The 21,716-nt window shown below is 45.4% G+C and overlaps 1 protein-coding gene across 3 annotated transcripts; it reads right to left on the minus strand.

The window, feature by feature from the left end:
- Positions 1-1,768: 1,768 nt before the first annotated feature.
- On the minus strand, positions 1,769-19,096 carry LOC133345141 (SUMO-conjugating enzyme UBC9-A-like). Of its 3 annotated transcripts, none has more exons than XM_061555642.1 (8): positions 18,979-19,096; positions 15,876-15,942; positions 9,790-9,873; positions 9,553-9,636; positions 9,138-9,210; positions 6,816-6,925; positions 5,897-5,976; positions 1,769-5,620 (listed from the first exon to the last, which is right to left on the minus strand). In XM_061555642.1, the coding sequence occupies exons 3-8, from the start codon at positions 9,853-9,855 to the stop codon at positions 5,557-5,559; spliced, it is 477 nt and encodes a 158-aa protein (XP_061411626.1). In that variant the 5' UTR covers positions 9,856-9,873; positions 15,876-15,942; positions 18,979-19,096; the 3' UTR covers positions 1,769-5,556. The 3 variants fall into 3 exon arrangements, with proteins under 3 accessions (XP_061411626.1, XP_061411635.1, XP_061411644.1); XM_061555651.1 differs by having other exon boundaries at positions 15,876-15,958; positions 18,979-19,076; XM_061555660.1 differs by lacking the exon at positions 18,979-19,096 and adding an exon at positions 18,453-18,510.
- Between the last annotated feature and the right edge of the window lie 2,620 nt (positions 19,097-21,716).

Below are 21,716 nucleotides of genomic sequence, written 5' to 3' on the forward strand. Positions count from 1 at the left end.
CCACAGTGCTCAACTCCCTTGGTTTAACACATTCCTGCGGAGGGAGCTGGTAGGAACGTTGGGTTGCTCGGTCCAAGGCCAGGGTCAACGGCGGCGTGGTGTATTCCGCAAATATGCCCAACTGAGGGCGGGCACAAGCCGGTGTGAGTAGGTTAAACGTTGAGTTTTATAAGGGCACCACGGGGTGACCAGCCCCTCCCCACCCAGCCCCACCACCCTCCCCTCTCCACCCCTCCCATTTTTTGATGCACGACGGACGGACACAATAATCCCCTGTGGGCTGGTGGAACCAGGTGGTTCCTACCAGTATTATTTTATACTGGACAGTAAGCAATGATGTGCCAATAGTAGTCAAACAAGATGGTGGACCGTGTCACCCAATTAAAAGATTGGCAAGCCTCACTTTCTCCAGGCATACAATTGACTAGTTCAATAGCAACCTTTCTGAATGAAATTAGGTTGTTTCAGTTGAAAACCTTGTATTTAAAAAAAATGTAATCACATTGGGAGTTCCACAAGTGATTCTCCCTTCTATGTAATTGATCTGAGAAACCAACTTTAATATCATTGATTTTTGCTGTTGATACTGCAATAATGGTAACTGGAAAGTCACCAAGTGATTTTGACCTCACTGAGAATCTTATTTCCATGAAATAAAACCAAAGTAATGCTTCTCTTTGTTTTGAACTTCTTTCACACCGTACATAGCCAGCAATGCTAAGTGGAGGTGGGGAAGAACAAGCTAAAACAGCAGTTATCAGGAAATTAGTTTCAATTTTGAAAATTCTACTTTGCAATGAGAGATCCTGCCACATTTCCAACCCAAGTTGCCTGGATAATCAACAAATATAGCAAATGTAGGAGCACATCGCAAACAAGAATAAAATTGGTTCCCTATACATAAAAAACCTGCATACATCTATACTATGTTTAGATATGGTAAGAGTAACCGTACTTCCAAATGTTTTGACTTTTCAAATAAGCTAAACTCACTCTCGCATTCGGCCCTTCGCTTCCCACTGAACGCTCCCTTCAGTACCCACCATTGCAACATTGATTGGTTCAAACTTGAAATTCCTCTGCCCGTAGACACATCCATTAGGCGTGTATATTCACACTATCCAAGGAACAATGGAATAATAGAAAAAGCCTGGAATGGGATGATCTGGAACATCACCCGGCATACGGCCCCACACCGAGCCCTTTCAAACTTCCGTCTGTTAAACCCCGGATAGAAATTCCACGTGGAAGGCGATTCCACATTGTTGAGGCTGTAAAAGCAGTGCTAGAGTCGTGGCTTATGGAAACCTGCGGGCTGATTGGGGCACGTGGATTTAAGTAAATGGTGACTTCAGAGAAATGCTTTGCCATGTTGATACATGTTCGATGTCAGCAACTTATTAAAACGCAAGTCGTGTTTTTGCAGGCAAGTATTAATTTTATATATTGCATTTCAGGTATTTTTCACTATTTCCATAGCTTTGACTATTGTTTCCTCTTAATTGTATGTTGGAACCTTTTTCGCACCGTACTTAGGTAATCTTGCTAATCGGAGGTGCGGGGGGGGGATTGGCAGAATGGCAGCTTCTGCAATCACATTACACCCCAAATCTTCGTTGATATTACACCAGAAAATGTGTATATTTACCCAAATAAATGTGTGCGCATCAATTTACGTGGGAATGTGAACCCCGTCAGAACAAGCAATGCGACTAATCTCATGCAAACACCCCCCCCCACCCCCCCAATGAAGACACCTCCAATGAAAGATGTTTCGTTCTTTATTCAAAAAAAATTTAAAGAAACATCTCGGTACACTAACATTTCTTAAAGACTACACTTTGTACAAAAAGAATTCTTTCAAGTATAGACAGTAACAAAATATAAGGTATAAAACACAACACAGGTGGTCAAATGAAAACAAAATTGAAGAGATTGCAGCAGCTCTACTCAGTCGCCTACACTACCACACAGTATACACAGCAGAAGAGTTCGGGAGAGAGGGGGGGGATGGAGGAGCAATGCAGCCAATCTGCATGGGACAGCGAAAGCCAAAGGACCCATTTTAACCGTCAGCATCCCGTATAAAGGGAAATGTTGATGGCTTACCCCTAACTCTAATCTACGTTTGGAAAAAGAAAAAAAAACGTTGTACGTCATCTTCAAATCATTAAGTGTTACCACAGGTCAATGAAATCGGAACACTTTACAAAATGATCCGAATGCATCTTTCAACCAAAATATTTTAATCCTACTGCCCAACTTACAATCGCCGCCGCTCGCAAATACGGAAAATGGGGGGGGAAGAGACACCACCTTCCAACCTAAGCAGATGCCTTGGGGGGGGGGAGGGAACATTTAGGATAATACTGTCTGCCAGCATTTTATTCAGTGGCGGACAAGTGGCTGGACAAAATGTACAAATAGAAAAATTGCAGCAGCAGCTATAAAAGAATCTCACCCTGAGCAGTCCCGTGATGACTGCCCAGTCAGGGCCACATTTTCAAATGGAAGTGAACAAACATTCTCGGTGATCTGCAGATCAATGAGACAACTGCATGAATGGTACACGTTGCACATGTTGTATGTCGGGCTTTTTTTTAAAGGGGCAATGTACGTGGTTAGATAAGCAACTTCTCCACGATTGAAAACTCAATACCTTAAATTAGCAAGCAAATAACCTTTATTTTTAGTTAAAATTGAGCATTCTTAAAACTGAGCGAATTGAGCAGTTGTATACGAGCATAATAGGTTAAGGGGCATTTAAAAAACATTCAAAGTTGCTATTGGAAACAATGGGGGGGTTTGGATAGCTGGATTTATGCTATTTCCAGGTAAAAAAAGCAAGAATCTAATTGGCAAGTAATTCCTGAGTAATTACTGCATTATTCAATGGTGCGGATCATGTCAACAAAAATACGAGAATTCATATTAAGAAAACATTAACCAAAACGTGAAATGTTTGTGTTGTCTGACCTATCTGCCACCCAATTGGTTATATCCAGCACCACATTTGCTAAAATTACTGTAACTTAATACAGCCCACCCCAAACATAACTCAGCTGTTGTCAGTCAAGAAACTCCATACCATCGAAAGAAACCTCCTGTGAGCAATTCAAAGACTCAACATTATAGTTACAAAGTGGCTTAGTAACTATTGTTATCAATGTTATATCGAACTATTGATGCAGGCATACGAGATGCAGAAGTAATACATTTAGAGGGCTGCATACAGTTGAACACGGAGCATCACCGGGTATATTTCTTTGACATTTAAAATGGCCAAAACGCTGTCAACACAAGCAGGCTAAACAAGTGCCATTTCCATACACCGCCGTTGAAAGCGACCCGCAACATACACGCATGTGCGTCGATTAACTCCAAAGCACTTAGCGGCAAGAGGTACTGAGGTGGCTTAGGGCATCCCTATCAGGATACAGAGCCCAATAATGGGCCTTGAGATCTTGGCCCAAGCATCGATGATTTCACAAAGAACAAACAAAAATCACACATTACTAATTCGTAACTATAAGGTTGATTCGGAGTTCAGTGGAAGCCCAGTCAATTAATATTTGCTTGTACATCAAAACACGTTCCTTCGGAGTGGGCAGGTAGGAACTTGGTTGGACAGCGCATTTGTGCACGACCATACAAATAATCCCTGGTGGGCAGTGTGGAACCTGTTGTTCCTACCTGTACAACACATTTAAGCTATATGAGAATTCACTTCACTAGCTTGTCTAAATTGAGCTAAGACCAAATGAAGTTCAAATGTCACTTTTGTTAGTTCTTTGTGGGATCAACAGTTGAGCCGAGAGATAACAGGAGGCCACAGTACCTCTGTAGTCGGACAGGGATCCCCCTGCGAAAATGCAAGTAGCATTCTACAAGAACTTTGGAGTTTACCAGTGCACATGTTGCATGTTGCTATCAACTGCAAGATATGAAAATGCCAATTGTTTGCCCTGCTTGTGTAGACCATGTTTTATACATTTGAAATGCCTAATAATTATACGTGGTAATGTACCGTGTTCAACAATGCCCGGGCCTGTCATGTTTCTGCATCTTGTATCCTTGCATCAACTCTGTCAATATGCGTACATTAAGTTTAACACGTAGGCTTTCGCGAGCAATATTAATCATAATAAAGGTTTTTGGGTTAGATCGCGTTATTTATAAATGTGTCGCAACCCTCCACTACCCGACACGGCCAATCAGCAAAAAATGTGTCACGTTGACAACAGACAAATAGTTCACTACTTTAGCCCACCGGTGTGTTGAAGAGTGAATCCACAACATTCAACATTTTTTAGTACGACGTTTCGCTGGATGTTGTGGATTCACTCAACACACCGGCGGGCTAAAGTAGTGAACTATTTGTCGTTTGTCAACGTTACACATTTTTTTACTGATTGGCCGTGTCGGGTGGTGGAGGGTTGCGACACATTTATAAATAACGCCATCTAACCCAAAAACCTTTATTATGGATGCATAAATGAAAATAGCATCACACTTTGAAATTGTAAATCCACATTCAAATTTTTTTTTTAGATTGCTTGTCATTTTGTTATTTCTCTGCAGACAAAATGAAATCGCACAAATAAAAACACAACCGTTTTTTATGCATGCAGTATGTGCAGTGAAATGCATCAATGTTGGTCAATACCAGTTTTTAAGAAATATCACAGCCAATGCAATTGACAAAATGTGCAAAACTTAAAGACAATTATTTTAAAAGAGTCACTTACACTGCACATACACCAGGTTGTAGATGAAGGACTTCTAGAAAGGGTTAAATTCACATGTCGGTTGCCATAATGTGCTAGAGTTGTGTTTGCGGTTAACACTTTCAGGGAACACCAATGAAGGTTACGACTTACTGCCAGTTTCAATTCTCTTAAAATGTATCCCAATCACAGCTTGCTGTTACAACTAGCAGCAACTGGAAATTACTTGGCATAACTATTCCCTTAAAAGCATTATAATTCTACCAGCTGACCACTCTTTGAAATTTGTTTTTTGTTTTCATTATAGAATAGATATCTGATGTGGAAAGTTGGCCCTTGATGAACTGGTGTGAGATTATTTGGAAAACCAAATGGGATTACAGCTTCTGGTTCTATTAAAACTAAATGAAACTACTCAATCATTGTATAAAAAAACATTTATTTGGAAAAATATGCCCCCTAAATCTATGTGCTTGCGAGTCTTCCAGCTAGAGAACAAGCCTCAGCACCTCTTACGCAAACCAAAACATTTAAGTGAACTTAGTCATGCGAGATACCTCGACTCAAATCACTGCCACTTTCTACCCTCAAGTACCCTCTACCTGCTGTTTTGGTTTCTGCTTCACAAACAGGACCAGTTTCTTACATTGACCGTTGACTGAACCCACCGACTTTCTTGAAGGGTTCGGTTTGTTGTAGTCTAAGCCTCGCTGGCTGGCTGGCTCAAGGGTACTGCCGTGTAACGGAGATGGAGAGGTGGGTGGGGCGAGATTAGGTGGAAGGGGAGATGGGATGTGGGCGCAAGGGTCTAGTTGTGCTTGAAAGTCGCTCAGGCTGGAGAAAACTTCTTGGCCTGGTCACGCACCCTCTTCTCATACTCAACCTTATTTTGGCTGCAGACAGAAATGCACACAAAACACCGGTACACACACACACGCGCGTGTGCATTACCCCTTAAAAACGTAACAAAAGTATGGTAGGTCTTCAATTACAGTATGCAGTAAATCAAGTGTATTTCATGACAGTATTTCCAGTGTCACTTTTAACCACAGACGTGTCGCGGTCGTCGTAAACGAAACGGACGGAGCGGGCATTGTTCAAGCACGCGGGTACGATGATCATGGAGCCACCTGTGTGATTTGGCCACGGGCGTGGTTACACGCACTTACCAGTAAATGGTGTAGGCTTCTGCTTGCGCTGGGTCCTGCACGTTGGGCTCATTGAGCAGCTCCTGGATTCCCAGCAAGATCTGCAATGAATGCTTCCTGGTGAGAGTGGCGGCGTTCGCGTGGCCAGCAGCACCTTACGCTTCCTTGACAGCGTGCATTTTATAGCTCGATTTGTATATTCCACCATGTAAAATCTAAAATATTGGTCCGATTCACGTGCAACAATGAATCTTTGCAAAACTTATAAAAGGTGTGTTGACGGTGTGGCAAATGAGCCTAAAGATGAGACATCTTCAAGCTATTCTGACAACGTGGTGAACACTGCTGGCTAGACCGTTATTCATAATAGAGGTTTTTTGGGTTAGATGGTGTAACTATAAATGTGTCATAAAACCCACCACCCAATTAGTAGGGTTTGTCACGTAAACAGAACATGCCAATGTTTCGCCAATAATTACAACCAGCTTCATCAGGCAACAGTCAGATTTGTGGAGAAATCCTCCAGTTCCTTTAATAGAGGGAGAGATGTGATGACGTCACTTGTATGCCCTTCTTGCGCGAAGTGGGGGGGGGAAGGGGGTTAATGAACGCATATAAATGACTATGGGTATCCATTGCCATTTGGGTTATTGATATGGTAATTAACATACATTATACATCCGCATTATGCTGTTGTGGCTTTGCTCTCCGACACACCGATGTGCTGTACTCGTAACAAATTGGCATGTTCTGTTTACGTGACAAACTTACTAATTGGCTGTGTCTGGTAGTGGTGGGTTTAACGACACATTTATATATTCACGCGATCTAACCCAAAAAAACCTGGATCATGGATATTGGTCGCGAAAGCCTACGTGTTGAACTGGAGCGTTATCACTTACACACAAACATCAGTGTGTGCGAGTGCTCTTGATCATACCTGTCTGATGGTGATTGCCGGCCTCCAGTCTTTCTCCTCCTCCAAGATGGAGAGGCACACGGTTCCCGAGGGATACACGTTGGGGTGGAACAGCGGGGGCTCGAACTTACCTGGAATTGAACCCGACAGACACACAGGTTTGTGTGTATGTTGAACTTCTTTCGCACCGTACGTAGTCAATCGTTATAATCGTAAGTGCGGGGGAAGGACAACAAACTGAACACAACAAGCAGTTCTAAAGAATAGAGTTTTCAATCTAGAGTTAGAAGTGCACGGCTCCAGTGGTTTCCTACTATCGGAAGGAAGAGCGTTGCAGACGGCCACTGAAGTGCAACTGAAAGCACGCGATGCAGTGACCATCTTTGTTTGATGGCTAGCCAAAGGCCGCTGCTGCGAGGATGACCGGAGTTCGCATGATGGTTTATGCTCCTTGGCTCCTCCCCCCCCCCAGTTCCCTATATAACCACGTGTCTCTAAATAGCTCGCTTTATACGCTACAGTAATTTTGCGGGAGCAGTCACACCTGATGATGGAGGCTTGTGTTACTTCCAAAACGTTGTGATTTAATTTAGTTTTCATTTTTATTTTGTTTTCATCTACGTGACTTGACCGAAAAAACCAAAGAGTATCAAGCGATTGTGGTTCATTTGTGGCAAGCACTGTGTGTCGATTTAGTGCGACCTTATTATGTATTCAGTTCAGAAACAGGAAGCCACTGGACAGACGTGGTCAGATCTTGCAGTACCCATCACAACGTTGCATGAAGGGTCACAGCCTGGCCTCTAACTTTTCTGGCCAATATGGAGATTCAAATGATCATTGGGTTGTGAGATAATGTTACAAAGGACTAGGAGGTGGAAACCGTAGTGGTTATTGTGTTACGATAGCAGTTGGTGATTAACTGGTAGGACGTGTTTCTGTAAAAGTGCATGACGGGTGGGAGAACATGTTAAGAGGGTGGCCCCAAAAGTTAGTTTACCGAGTTAACCGTTACATACATTCATCTCTGAAACTACATTTTGGCCACCCTGTATATGAATCAATGAAAATGGGAAGAAAGTGCACGGTGACATAGGCACGCGGATGTGGAGTAGTGTGCTCACGCATGAATGGGGATAATGAGAAAAAGAGGAGTTGAGAGGCAAGAGGGGGAAGGAAGGAATGCAAGTGTGAGTGGAGATGGGCGTGTGTGATGAATAGTGTTCTAAAAGAAAATTGATGAAAACATTGAAAAACTCAACAGTGAATCAAAAACACATTCAAATCATAACAATACATTTTTGAACAAAGAATCGATCAATGTGTACAAGTGTTACATTTGAAATAACAAAAATATATGCATTTTTTATATATATATAACATTGTAAATCATAAATCTGGGCGTGACCAGTACAATCATCAGTTATCAATCTGTCTGACTACACGAATGTTGACCAGTGCCACGGATGCCGATATTTCAGCCAATCCAGCTTGGTTAAACTTCACCTTTCTTAGCAATGCAATGCCTGATTCAGATAGACAGAATGGCTATTCAGGGCAATTCCAGGTGTACACTAAATAACTATAAATGCTCGGGGCCAGAGGATGGTTATGCAGGATTGAAAGGATTCCTTAGACATCATCCGATTAGCACGGTTGGCTACGTATGGTAACGTGAGGGCAAGGGTGAGTTAGGCACACACAGAAGCTTGTGGAGTCCCATTGTAGGGTTCAGGCAGGGGCACTTTTGGAAAATTTGGTAAATGTGACAACTCTGTTTCATCTCAAGTTGAACATCAGAATTCTAGCCCAAGAAGTCGTCCATGGTATCGGCACAGATATTTGGTACTTGAGCCAGTCAGCCACATTGCGTATCAACATCTCAGCCTAAATATTTTCTATTTCAATAAAAAAAATAATCAAATTTCATCTTTTAATTCTCTACGTTGTATATATTTTGAATATTCGCACTGTACGTAGACAACTGGGCTAATCGGAGATGCGGGTGGACGACAAAATAGACACAAGAAGCAGTTCTTAAAGAATTGAGTTCTCTAAATCATTAGACCTCCTTTGCCAGTACCAAAATATAATAATAGTGTTTTTTTCCCCTTTTTTCTGGCAACAAAACTGAAACCTTTTCAAGAAGATTCATGTCTGCATTAACCACAATACTTGTGAAAAGGTTTCAGTTTTGTTGCCAGAAAAAAAAGGGGAAAACCCCTATAATTATTAAATGAGTTCTCAATCTAGATTTATATGGAATTCCTGCAACATACAAACTTTGGTGTTTAAAGAACATGATTTTAAACTGGGTGCTGCAGTGATCTAAAAAAAACTTACATTTTGGGGGAGTGGAGGGGTAGTCATCCTTAAATAGCATCCGGAGCCTGTACTGGCCTCCCTCCCATGGAGTCTGCATGGCACATGGGCAACACAATCATTCGCACGGTTACCTGCGGCTCAAAAGCAAAGCACCGAACCACTTTAAAGCAACGCATGAATGGCAGCTGGCAGAACTGCAGCGTTGGCAGCAAGCACAGAAGAAATGGTAGTTATCGCAGCAATAGTATATAACCTGGATATAAAATCACCTGAGTACTTATCAGGTCAGAACATTTTTTTTGTTTTTACACGAGGTCTCTCCAGTTCTGGCTTAGTTTTAAAACAGAAAGTCGCCCGTTACCAAGATACGTCTGCAGGGAATTGTATATATTTGAAGTACAAAAAATAACCAATCGTGATGTGTCTCTCTTACCCCTTTCTTGCCTGGAATGGCACATTCCCAGTTCATGAGGTTCAGAGTCCCATCAGGGTTCTTCATTGGCACAGCAACAAAACCCTGCAGCAAGCCACAAGCAAAATTATTCAATCATTCTTCTTTGTTCGTGCTTAACTGACATGGATAGAGCCCACATCCACATTTAATGTTGACATTCTTGTAGCACAGAGAAATATATTAACTTTTTTTTTATAAATAAAGTTGGAGACTTACAAAGGGGTGATTCTTCCTCCATGATTTCCTCTCTTGAGCAAGCCGACTCAAAGCAATGCCTGACATGGTTGGGTGTAAAAGCAACTGCAAAGAAATAACGAAATACAAATTAAAAGGAGAGTCAGGCATGGAGATACGCTGCCACAGCGATGTTGACCCACCCCTTCTGGACATGTATGAGAGTCTTCCAGGATAAACAAAGATTCTGATTCTGTTGGTTTACACTAATTCCATTGTTGAGGGCTCATAAGTCCCCAACTCATTCCTTCCACATTCCCTTAACCTAATTATATTACGTAAAAAATGACACCGCATGCTCAGCAAGTGTACACCTATCTACTCATGTCGCCTATCGTCTACCTGATAACTTCAACTTCTTTAGACTTAACAAACCCTCGGAAGGCGGTGCGCTATCCTCTTCTATGTACGCATCGACATTGAATGATCTTATCTATAGGAAGTTTGTGGCAGTATTGGTGTTCTCCGGTTTAACACCGGTGAGATAAGGCCATAATACAGAAGGCGGTCTCTGGTGGAGATCAATCAGTTTCAGAGACAATGCATATATCACAGCATGTGATGTCTTGCTAAAGGTATCTATTTAGAGTTTGAACTCTTAACACCTGTTGTAGTGACAAAAAAAGTTAAACCTATTATTTTGCATAGTATTGAATGGTCTTCCTCCATTCGACCATGGACCAGGATCACTTTAAAGCACTCACTGAAGATAACCATACCACCCCCCTCAACCAACATAATTTTGTGCTTGCTACCAGCCACAAAAAATATATCTGTGGTTTCGAGTCCCTGTTATTTCTGCCGAATGCCATCTTTGCCCGACCTGAAGGGGAGAGCTTGTTTATCACTGGCGACTTACACCGGAATTGAGTTAATCCTCCCACCTGAAGATCTTGCCTTTACAGACGAATTCAACCCATCTCAGCTCATCTGTTCACCGACAACATTCTAATATAATAGACCGTGATCACTCATCAATCCTTGACGTACTCATGTCAAGAAAATCTTGTAAAAGTGGGTATCCTGGGAAATTATCTCAGCGACCACTAACTGACATTTGATATCATTAATCACCTTCGCTCAGCAGTTTCCGCTCCTCACTCAAAACTCGCTTATTTTCCCGAGCTCACCGCACGATCCCTGAATCTCCCCCTGATAACCACCACCACCGTTTACCGTTCCCTCTTCATATTATCATTACATGGCTATTACTCATTCTCCATTCATTCAATCCATTCATCATCGTTTCCTGTCATCAATTTCGCTTTCATAGAATTCACGCATCACAGATTTTCCCCCATTGCATCCTCTCATCTATTTCATTAGCCTCATCTCCACCATCACATCCACATGATGTACCGTTAATTATTTGTACAACGCCTTTGTTAAGGTGCCATATAATTACGTTAAGATAAGAAAATATACGAAACTGCTTAAAGTTCCACATAATATAATATTTCAGCGCTCCTTGTTATCCTTTGACCATCGGGCCTTCATCCACGTCCCCAATTCTGACCCATAGTTTCGTCTTTAAGATTCCTTACGATGGTTGACAAACTTGCCCCTCGAAAAAAGTTTTAGTCAGGGGAAATCAGCCTCGCTGGTTCAACCCAGAAATTGCCCAGCTCATCCAAGCCCCAGTCTTGAATCCCGTCGTCATTACCCCATCGTCGTCCTCCACTTGTCCGTCTACAGCATTTTCAACACTAAATCACGCTGTCATGTTGAAAAGGCTACAATACCAAACATATTTCAGATTGTCCAATCAACTGGATTTTCAGCTACAGTGAGTTATTGACTTGCTTTTAGCTTTATGCAGTGCCTTACGACCTCTGGGCGAAACGCACTTTATAAGTGTAAATTATTTTATTAGTAGTCCCTCGGTTAACAGGGACATTGGGTTAATGGTTTTTCGGTTAACCTTTTACCTCCCACAGGACCCCATGGTTTGGACCAATGTTAACATTTTGATTCACGGCACGTTTAAGTTATGCAACGCGGGCGCCAATTTCGGCCAATCAGAGCGCTCATAAGTGGGGATGAGAGCAAGCCTCAGCCAATCAGCGATGCCCATTTATGAAGCCGTTTAGACCTGACTGGCTTTGTTTACATTACATTTTCTGTTTTGCAGTGGAAACAGCTCTCTTGCAGACTTGGTAATTTTTCACTTTTTTCAACTTATAAGTGAATTCGATTAAAACTTATGTTGGTTAACAGTAGTTTTGGTGGCTTAGATTAAAACATTAACAGGGGTACTACTGTACTTATCTGAGCGTGTTCAAATTGTCTCCATCATAAGGCAGTGTCTCTGACAGGACCGTCATTAACAAGGGATGTTCCTCAAGCGTCTGTGCTTGGTGCAATACAATCCAGTTTTTTTTTCCTGTACGTCAACATTCTAGACATCTCCTACCTGCACTCGGACATGTTTTTCATGTCTTCATCCAAATCATCCTCTTAAACAAATTTGCTAACGACCTAAAAGGACCACTTCATTCCTCCAACTCCCTCCCGTAGCCTCAAGAGGGACCTCTTTATTCCTACTACAATTATATTTGTATAAACAATGTCTGGCGTAAAAATAAAAGTATTTTCGCATTGCTGCTTCACGGATATCCGTCCTGCTCATACACAGCTTGGTTTCCCACTTCCTTCAGTCCCCCCTCTTCACTTCCCTATGCAACGAAAGCCGAGCACACTTGTGCCTGTTTTCTGGCATCTCTTGTTCCCACATTTGCATTGTCTTTTTCGATTCGGTGGATTTACGTCACAATTCTGCTAATATATAGAGCTTACCTGCACCCGTACCTACTGTTGTCTCCTGCCTTTTGCATGCGTACTATACTTGCACTGGTTTTTTTATTTGTACAGGTTTCATTTCGCGCAATAACTGTATCCTCGCCCACGTACGTCATCGGAATGAAACAGGAAGAAATACTGAAATAACTTTATCGGTAACGAGTCTCCCACAAGATCATTATGGAGGGCGTACGGCACAGTTTGGCACCAGCTATCAGAGTGTGGTCGTGTGGCTACAGTTCTATGCGAGATTCAACCGTGAACGGGGCCCCACCCTGGAACGTAGAGTCATCTCGGAAAGAAAAAAGGTTCAATACCTCGTTTGTTAGTTGTGCAATATTCCTTAAGGAACCTGTAGTAGTTCTCTGCAATATTCAAGTTTGCCTTTGCTTTGTTGTTGCTGCTCTGCTCACACACCACGGATCCCCCTTGAAAAATAGCCGGGCACCTGGCTCAACGGGATAATTTGTGTAATAAAGCAAATAAACTTAACTTACGAGGCCAAAACGAATGAAAAGGCCACCTAAAACTAAGTTATAAAAATAAAAACATGTTCAGAATCGTTGAAGTAATGGTACTTCTCACAAGTGCCACGCGTTTATTTTAGACAAAGATCACAACGGTAGGTATTCTAGTTCCGAAGCCTTTCAATGTACAGATATATTCATTGTATATATCAGGGTGGTTCTTATAATCGGGGTAAAACAAGTTTAATGAGGAATTTTCATTGAGGCACCTTTCGTCCTATTTCTACCTTCTCATGTGACCGTAACAACCTTTAAAGTCTGGCATTCAATAATTTGGGAACATTTGGCTAACTGTGAAATCAAAGTTAGGAGTTGCTCCTGACACATCAATTATTGATTTTTTTTTATGCCAGCTTCAGAAAAAAAAAACAGACTACCTGCTTAGGCAGCTAGTGATGCCTTCCTGAAAGTCTGAAAATAATTTGCGATGGTCACTGACATGCAGAAGTTATGACAGTGTTTGCTCATCACAGGTGTGAAGGAGACTGTACTCCTCAATCAGTGCGACTCCCCGTTCTGCCGCGTCATTTACCACCTTAATGGTCTTAACCCCTTTTCCCCTGGCAAGGCAGTCCAATATCAAGCAGCCGATCTTTAGGATCCACGTCTAGAAACTTTGAATCAGTGCCCATTACATGGAAAAACCTCCAAGAGTTTTGCCGATACGAATTGCTCCAAACTTTCCCGCCGAATGGCATCTTGAACAATGGCTTGTTTTGGAATGTCCCCCCCCCGCACCCTTTGTCTTGAAGGACTTCATCTATATTGGTCTTTCATTTCTGGACTTACTTTCCTGTCAAAGAAAGCAAGAGCCATCCAGCTCTTTTCCAAAGTTCAGAGATGCCCAGAACATTTCCTGATGGCAGCATTGGCAACACTTGTGCGAGCCATCTTTGTAAGTCAAGTTCCTTCAATAACAGCAAGTCACATGCAGGAGCTGACGTAGCAACAGGGCCTTGAAACTATGCCTAGAGGTAGAAAGGTGCCCGAGAAATTCCTACACCGCAGTCGCTTCTCCTCCCTGTGAAGTATGGGAAAAACGTCCCCACCAATGCTTAATTGATGCCAAGAATTGGCCACAGCAAGCATCGGTGATTATACTGTGCTGGTCAGTCTCAATAATATTTGCACCTTCCGATTAGCGCAGTTGGCTACGTACGGTGTGAAACAAGGTCAACATACATCCATTCATAATCAGTTTCCTTTTGGGTTTGATCATGTAAGTATAATGCCAATATTACACGCTTTTTATTAACTCACTGTCTGTTGTTGTTATATCCTCAAATCTTATAACTCAATGTTAACCCACTTCCCAATGTGGTATCGACTGAAAACTTGGTATACGTATGTCATACTGATGACAATACTATATTTTATCATAAAAGATATATATTTTAAAACATAATTTTGTATGTTATGCTTCAGCTTGGGTCTAATTCTCCACGCTCAACTGACGTTGGCTGTAAATCACCACGGTCCCTTACGTTATGGCAAGCTTCGGGGCCACTTCCTGGAGTCGTGGAGTTCTGCCATTACTAGTATTTCATAAAAGCGTATTTAAAAAAAAGTTTTTTTAATATTACTTATTTTTACTATAACCCTACACCACCCAACATAGCCAAATGAAGCTGTCACGTGGGAAAATATGACGATTAATTTGGCTTATCAGCTAAACTACAATGAGTAAAAGTAAACCAATATTTTTTGACAAAATGGGGATTACATCCAGCATCATCAGGCATTGAGAAAAGCTCAGCTCTCGCGTGAAAGAGCTTCCCGCTACAGGCCGTCCTGTAGTGGTGCCATGACCTCATCATCAGCAGTCATCCACACAATACAGTTTATTAGAGTTGATTGCTGGTTGATTGATACAGTTAGATTAGTGTAATAAGGCGAATATATTTAGCAGTAGGTGGAAAAATGGCCATCCTTAAATGAAGATGTATTGTTAGTATTGCGAATGTATTGTTAGTATTGCGAATTTTGTTAAGTGTAAATTGGTTAATAGGATTAGTTAGTATCATAGAGATAAGCACAAAATAAATAGTAATACAGGTTGATTTAAGAGATCGTTGGGGTTTCGTTTTTACAATAAATGATCAAGTATAAATTACTTGACTTGTCTATTGTCATTACGAATTTACTCAAGTATTATTTAATACAATTTAATTAGCACTGAGTGGATTGTCCAGATGCCACTTGCACATAAATATCTGCAGAAGCAAGTGAGCAACCAACCCATTCCTCCCTGGAGGTTGGTTAGGTTGTGGTTACAGTAATTGCTAATCTATACAAGGGAACATTTAAAGTGCATTGGCATAAAGTATTCTTAAACCATCCTCTTGGTTTCGATATGTAGATGATACATTGGTTGTCTGCAATCATGGCAGACACACTTTTAGATACATTTCTAGACCACCTCAGCTCACAAAAACTGGACATTAGTTCACCATGGAAGTGGAGGAAGGTATCACCCTCCTATTTCCTTGATGTCCTGCATGGACCACCCTAATATATGCCTGGGCAAATTGATTAGCGTCTCAGTAGGACAAACTTTAGTGGAGATGTAAAAGGCTCTGTCAGAAACATGAATGATTTTAAAACGGACATTAATCATCATAAAATATACTTCGTGGCCACAAAAATACAAATGAATTACATTACGATACCACATTACACAGACCTCAAGGAATTTCATTAAATAAAGGCTGATATGGGAGCAAGTTCATCGTATGTGCATACCTGGAATCAACGATGAGAGATGTTTTAAATGAAGCACGAGGTTCTTCAATCAGATGCAAACCACCAACTGCACAAAAGGCACACTGTAAATACACATGCATTGCTACTCAAGGATATGGTGCATACAAATATAACGTGTCCTTTAATGATTATCTATTATTTTCATTGTTTTATATTGCTAGTACACGTTTATCATCTGTATTAAGATATATAATACATTCAATTCCCCCCTCTGGCAGACTAATAAAACAATTAACTTGGAAGTTACGTCTTTAATTTGAAATCCTGCAAGGATGTACCAAAAGTAAAGCTGAACTGGGCCATCAAGGGTGGCTTTCTCGGCACATGTCCGCAGATTTAGCCCCAGGAGCGAACCCATACTTACAAGTTAGTCGGAATTACTTACCCTGACCCACACGCTATTTAAAATGAAGAGTAACGCAAACCATCTATGCTGGCAGTACTACCGTCGGTTGTACACGAGATAGTTCTTGTTAACATTTTTCAAGTGTTTCCACAAAATCACTTACTTCAATACACACAATTTTGTCATACTATAGATGTGTTTTTGTGGAGAAATAGAAAGGTGGCAGTTTAAGTGAAATAACCTCCATCCTTACATTTAGGAACACTTCGCAAATCAAACAGCATAAAACCACAAAATTAACATCACGTGTGTCGTATTAATATTCATCAAACGTGAATAATGTGCGGTTAAAACCTGCAAAAACTACATCACATTTTCTGTGTGCCTCTGTGTGTTTCTCTCTCTCTCTGTTTGTGTGTCTGTCTGTGTGTCTGTGTGTCTCCGTGTCTGTGTTTTGTCTCTCTCTCAAATTTAGCAATCTGTAGAAGAACGTAATCAACCAGGTGGGGTGTTGACTGTTGTGTTGGCCGACTGTGTGTGTTGTATTGCATTATATTTCCAAGTTTACTATGTTTGTTTTCTCATTCATTTGTACCTGATGATTGTTGCATGTGTTGCAATCGAAACGTCGTATTCTATTACTTAATTTCTTTCTACGTGACTTTACCGAAATAACCAAAGAGCTACATCACGTAATATTACACAAATATGTAATACTACATTAATATTATTGGGTCTTTCAGTAAAGTCACGTAAATAGGTTCAAAGAAAATAACAAAAAACTACGACTTTTGATCGCAACACAAGCGGTCGTCTTCAGGAAAATATACTACCATTAATAATTATCAGTGAATAAAATATCAAAACTATCCTTGCAACATAATTGTTTTTTTTTTACCCTTCTATCTGGCAACAAAACTGACACCTTTTTACAAGGTGTCATGTTTGCATAGACCACAATACCTGCAGTCATAATGCAAACAAAAACCACAACTCTGATAATGTGCACTGTTCTTGAAGTTGATTGGTCCACACCCGAGACAGCTTTCCTTAGAGCCTAGTCTCACATGGGTTGGACCAGATGACGCCAAAAGGCGCACAACTCAAAGACAATGCACCATCAGAGTATGAGAGCTCGGGGTAAGCATTTACACCATGAGGTTCCAATGGTATCCTTGCAACAGTTAAAAAATTCAGGATTTCTTTCAGATAATTATATATTTTTTACAACAGGACAGAGCAAGTGGCGGACTACTTCAACACCTGCTGACAAAAACGAACCCAGGAACGTCTGGCCGGTGCTGTTTGTCAAATGCTCACTGCCTCCTTTGGTGCGCGACAGACGACGTTTCTGTCTCCGTACCTTCTCGAGCTTTCCGCATCCTTTTGTCTGTTCGTGTCCCTCACTATTTATGTCTGCACATGGCCTGCCAGTTAGGTAACGAACAAATCCTAATATATACAGTAGACCCTCGATTATCCGCGTGCGGTTGATCCAATTCGCGGATTAACCGCGCACCCGAGATAGACATAAATCAATAACTCTTGGATTTTCCCTTAAACACAAATGAACAACCTAAAAAAGTTAAGCTTGGAAATGTGTATTACAAGTCACATGCTTAAACCGAACAAGTATGTGCTCCGGTTAATCCGAAATCCACGTGATCGCCTCTACAGTGCAGTACATATAAAACAAAGAATACGTGCACCTGCACCTACCAGTTTGACTTGGGTTACAGTTAAATACAGTACTTCGTTTGTTAGTTCTGTAATATTCCTTAAAATTGACGTTGTGTCTGTTTTGCTTATCTGCTCACGCCACACAGACCTATTATAAATAGCCGGGGCAATTTGCCAAACATGAGCATCCGTGTAACAAATAAAATAAACTTAAATACCCACAAAACGCGCTTTATCTCGTCGGCTTACGGCTTGTTACTAAATGAATTCGGTGGCCGCGATGTTTGACTGGGGCGAGCGAAGTGGCCAGTCGCCGACTGTCACTCCCCCCGCATGATACGTGGTGGATGTTAATCGGGTTCGCCGAATTTCTATAAACACAAAGAAACGCTCATCAATAGACTTAGTAAAGCATGCCATTGTAGGATCCTCAAAATGGATATTTTAGATCCCCGTGAGAATTTCTAGGGTAACAAAAAAACAATAATTAGGGCCGCAATTTTACTTTGTGCGTTCTCCCTCCGTCTCACCACGTCCGTAGCCCTGCATCCCTCTCTCTTGTCTCCCGGTCCTCGCAATTAGTTTCACCCCTCGTCTCCGTGTTTATCTCTCTCTCCATCTCTGTATCCATCTCTAACCGTGTCCGTCTCCCAAGCGCTCTGGGTCCTGTGTCCTGTGTGAGGCCGCTCTCGGCTCGGGACCCGCGCAATCCCATGGGCCAGGCCTACCAGGCCGTCCACCCCTCACCGTTGTTATTATTCATCATCGACGTGAACACCGACATACGCGGTGCGCAGGAGCAGTCGATATCACGCGCTGTACGCACCGAAGCCTCACAAAGGCACGGATTTTAATGAAAGCGACGACGAATCTCCGACGCGGCTCGGCCCGAAGCCGAAGGCCTTCGTTAGGCCGCACGCGGGGACGGCCCCGCCGCCAATCGACTTCACGGCAACGTCCCGGGCGGCAACCCCCTTTCCCTGCCCACAGCGAGACGCGAATCGGCTTCCCCGCGACCTCCTCGCGCCGTGAAGGCGTCGCGGAGCCCCTCCTCACCTGAGGGCTCGAGCGACGCGGAGAGACACGGGACGCGCACTCCGCCTTCATTCAAACAACTCGCCCCAGCAGCAGCAGCGGCAATGGCGGCGCGCGTCGGCGCCTCAAGGATCCCGCCCCGCCCCCCGCCCCCCGCCCCCCGCGCCCCGCGCCCCGCCCCCCACACCGAGAGGGGCGGGGGGCGGGGGGAGAAAGAGGGGGAGGGGGGAGAAAGAGGGGGGATTGCAGGGGTAGGGAGAGAGAGGGGGCGGGGTGCGGGGGAGAAAGAGGGGGGAGGGGGGGGTAGGGGGAGAGAGGGGGGCGGGGTGCGGGGGAGAAAGAGGGGGGAGGGGGTAGGGAGAGAGAGGGGGGCGGGGTGCGGGGGAGAAAGAGGGGGGAGGGGGGGTAGGGAGAGAGAGGGGGGCGGGGTGAGGGGGAGAAAGAGGGGGGAGGGGGGGTAGGGAGAGAGAGGGGGGGCGGGGTGAGGGGGGAGAAAGAGGGGGGAGGGGGGTAGGGAGAGAGAGGGGGGCGGGGTGAGGGGGGAGAAAGAGGGGGGGATGGGGGTAGGGAGAGAGAGGGGGGCGGGGTGAGGGGGGAGAAAGAGGGGGGAGGGAGGTAGGGAGAGAGAGGGGGGCGGGGTGAGGGGGAGAAAGAGGGGGGAGGGGGGTAGGGAGAGAGAGGGGGGCGGGGTGAGGGGGAGAAAGAGGGGGGAGGGGGGGTAGGGAGAGAGAGGGGGGGCGGGGGTGAGGGGGAGAAAGAGGGGGGGAGGGGGGGTAGGGAGAGAGAGGGGGGCGGGGGTGAGGGGGAGAGAAAGAGGGGAGAGGGGGGGTAGGGAGAGAGAGGGGGGCGGGGTGAGGGGGAGAAAGAGGGGGAGGGGGGGGTAGGGAGAGAGAGGGGGGGGGCGGGGTGAGGGGGAGAAAGAGGGGGGAGGGGGGTAGGGAGAGAGAGGGGGGCGGGGTGAGGGGGAGAAAGAGGGGGGAGGGGGGGTAGGGAGAGAGAGGGGGGCGGGGTGAGGGGGAGAAAGAGGGGGGAGGGGGGTAGGGAGAGAGAGGGGGGCGGGGTGAGGGGGAGAAAGAGGGGGGAGGGGGGTAGGGAGAGAGAGGGGGGCGGGGTGAGGGGGAGAAAGAGGGGGGAGGGGGGGTTAGGGAGAGAGAGGGGGGCGGGGTGAGGGGGAGAAAGAGGGGAGAGGGGGGTAGGGAGAGAGAGGGGGGCGGGGTGAGGGGGAGAAAGAGGGGGGAGGGGGGGTAGGGAGAGAGAGGGGGGCGGGGTGAGGGGGAGAAAGAGGGGGGAGGGGGGGTAGGGAGAGAGAGGGGGGCGGGGTGGGGGGGAGAAAGAGGGGGGAAGGGGGGAGAAAGAGGGGGGCGGGTGTGCGGGGGAGAAAGAGGGGGGAGGGGGGTAGGGAGAGAGAGGGGGGCGGGGTGAGGGGGAGAAAGAGGGGGGAGGGGGGGTAGGGAGAGAGAGGGGGGCGGGGTGGGGGGAGAAAGAGGGAGAAGGGGGGGGGGAGAGAAAGAGGGGGGAGGGGGGGTAGGGAGAGAGAGGGGGGCGGGGTGGGGGGAGAAAGAGGGAGAAGGGGGGGGGGGAGAAAGAGGGGGGAGGGGGGGTAGGGAGAGAGAGGGGGGCGGGGTGGGGGGGAGAAAGAGGGGGAAGGGGGGAGAAAGAGGGGGGCGGGGTGCGGGGGAGAAAGAGGGGGGAGGGGGGTAGGGAGAGAGAGGGGGCGGGGTGCGGGGGAGAAGAGGGGGGAGGGGGGTAGGGAGAGAGAGGGGGGCGGGGTGGGGGGGAGAAAGAGGGGGGTGGGGGGGAGAGAAAGAGGGGGGAGGGGGGGAGAAAGAGGGGGGCGGGGTGCGGGGGAGAAAGAGGGGGGAGGGGGGGTAGGGGGAGAGAGGGGGGCGGGGTGAGGGGGAGAAAGAGGGGGGAGGGGGAGTAGGGGGAGAGAGGGAGGCGGGGTGCGGGAGAGAAAGAGGGGGGAGGGGGAGTAGGGGGAGAGGGGGGGCGGGGTGAGGGGGAGAAAGAGGGGGGAGGGGGAGTAGGGGGAGAGGGGGGGCGGGGTGAGGGGGAGAAAGAGGGGGGAGGGGGAGAGAGGGGGGCGGGGTGCGGGGGAGCGACTGGGAACAGGGAGTGCGGAGTAGAGGGGGGGGGGTTAGAGGGGGGGGGTAGAGGGGGGAAGGGCGGAGAGGTGGCGCGGTGGGAGAGGGGGACGGAGGAAAGGGGGGGCGGGGAGGGGGGGGAACGGGGGAGAGGGAGCGGGGGAGAGGTGGGAGGGAGAGGGGGACGGAGGAAAGGGGGGGGGGGCGGGGGAGAGGGGGGCGGGGTGAAGTCGTGGGGGCTGTCCACGGCGATCGCCTGATCCGAGGGTTCAGATAGTGAACCTAAAACGGTATAAAGTGATTGTAGATTTGAAGCTTACGGTATAAAGTGGTCACCGTTTCTTTAGAATCCATTATCAATTACCGATTACGGTAGTCAGAACGTGGTGGTAATCGAATCTAGTGGATGCTTGTGATCACTGTTGCGCAACTTGGTTCCGTGCAACTGGATCGCTTCCGTGTGGAAATCGATGCAACCGGTTGCGAGCAGTTGCAGTTCGGTGGAGGCGACTTTTTAACGCAATAATCATCAGCGCCGCTCTGGAGAATATCGCGACGAAACAACACAGATACGCAGACAATAACCTCGCCTTCACGTACCCTGTCAACCCATCATGAATTCGGGTTGTCAGACCCATACGGCGTACAGCTGTTTCAATGTGGGAAAACAATAAT

The sequence above is a fragment of the Lethenteron reissneri genome, chromosome 3, assembly GCF_015708825.2.
Source record: "Lethenteron reissneri isolate LAM-NWPU_2019-01 chromosome 3, ASM1570882v1, whole genome shotgun sequence".
Taxonomy (NCBI): domain Eukaryota; kingdom Metazoa; phylum Chordata; class Hyperoartia; order Petromyzontiformes; family Petromyzontidae; genus Lethenteron; species Lethenteron reissneri.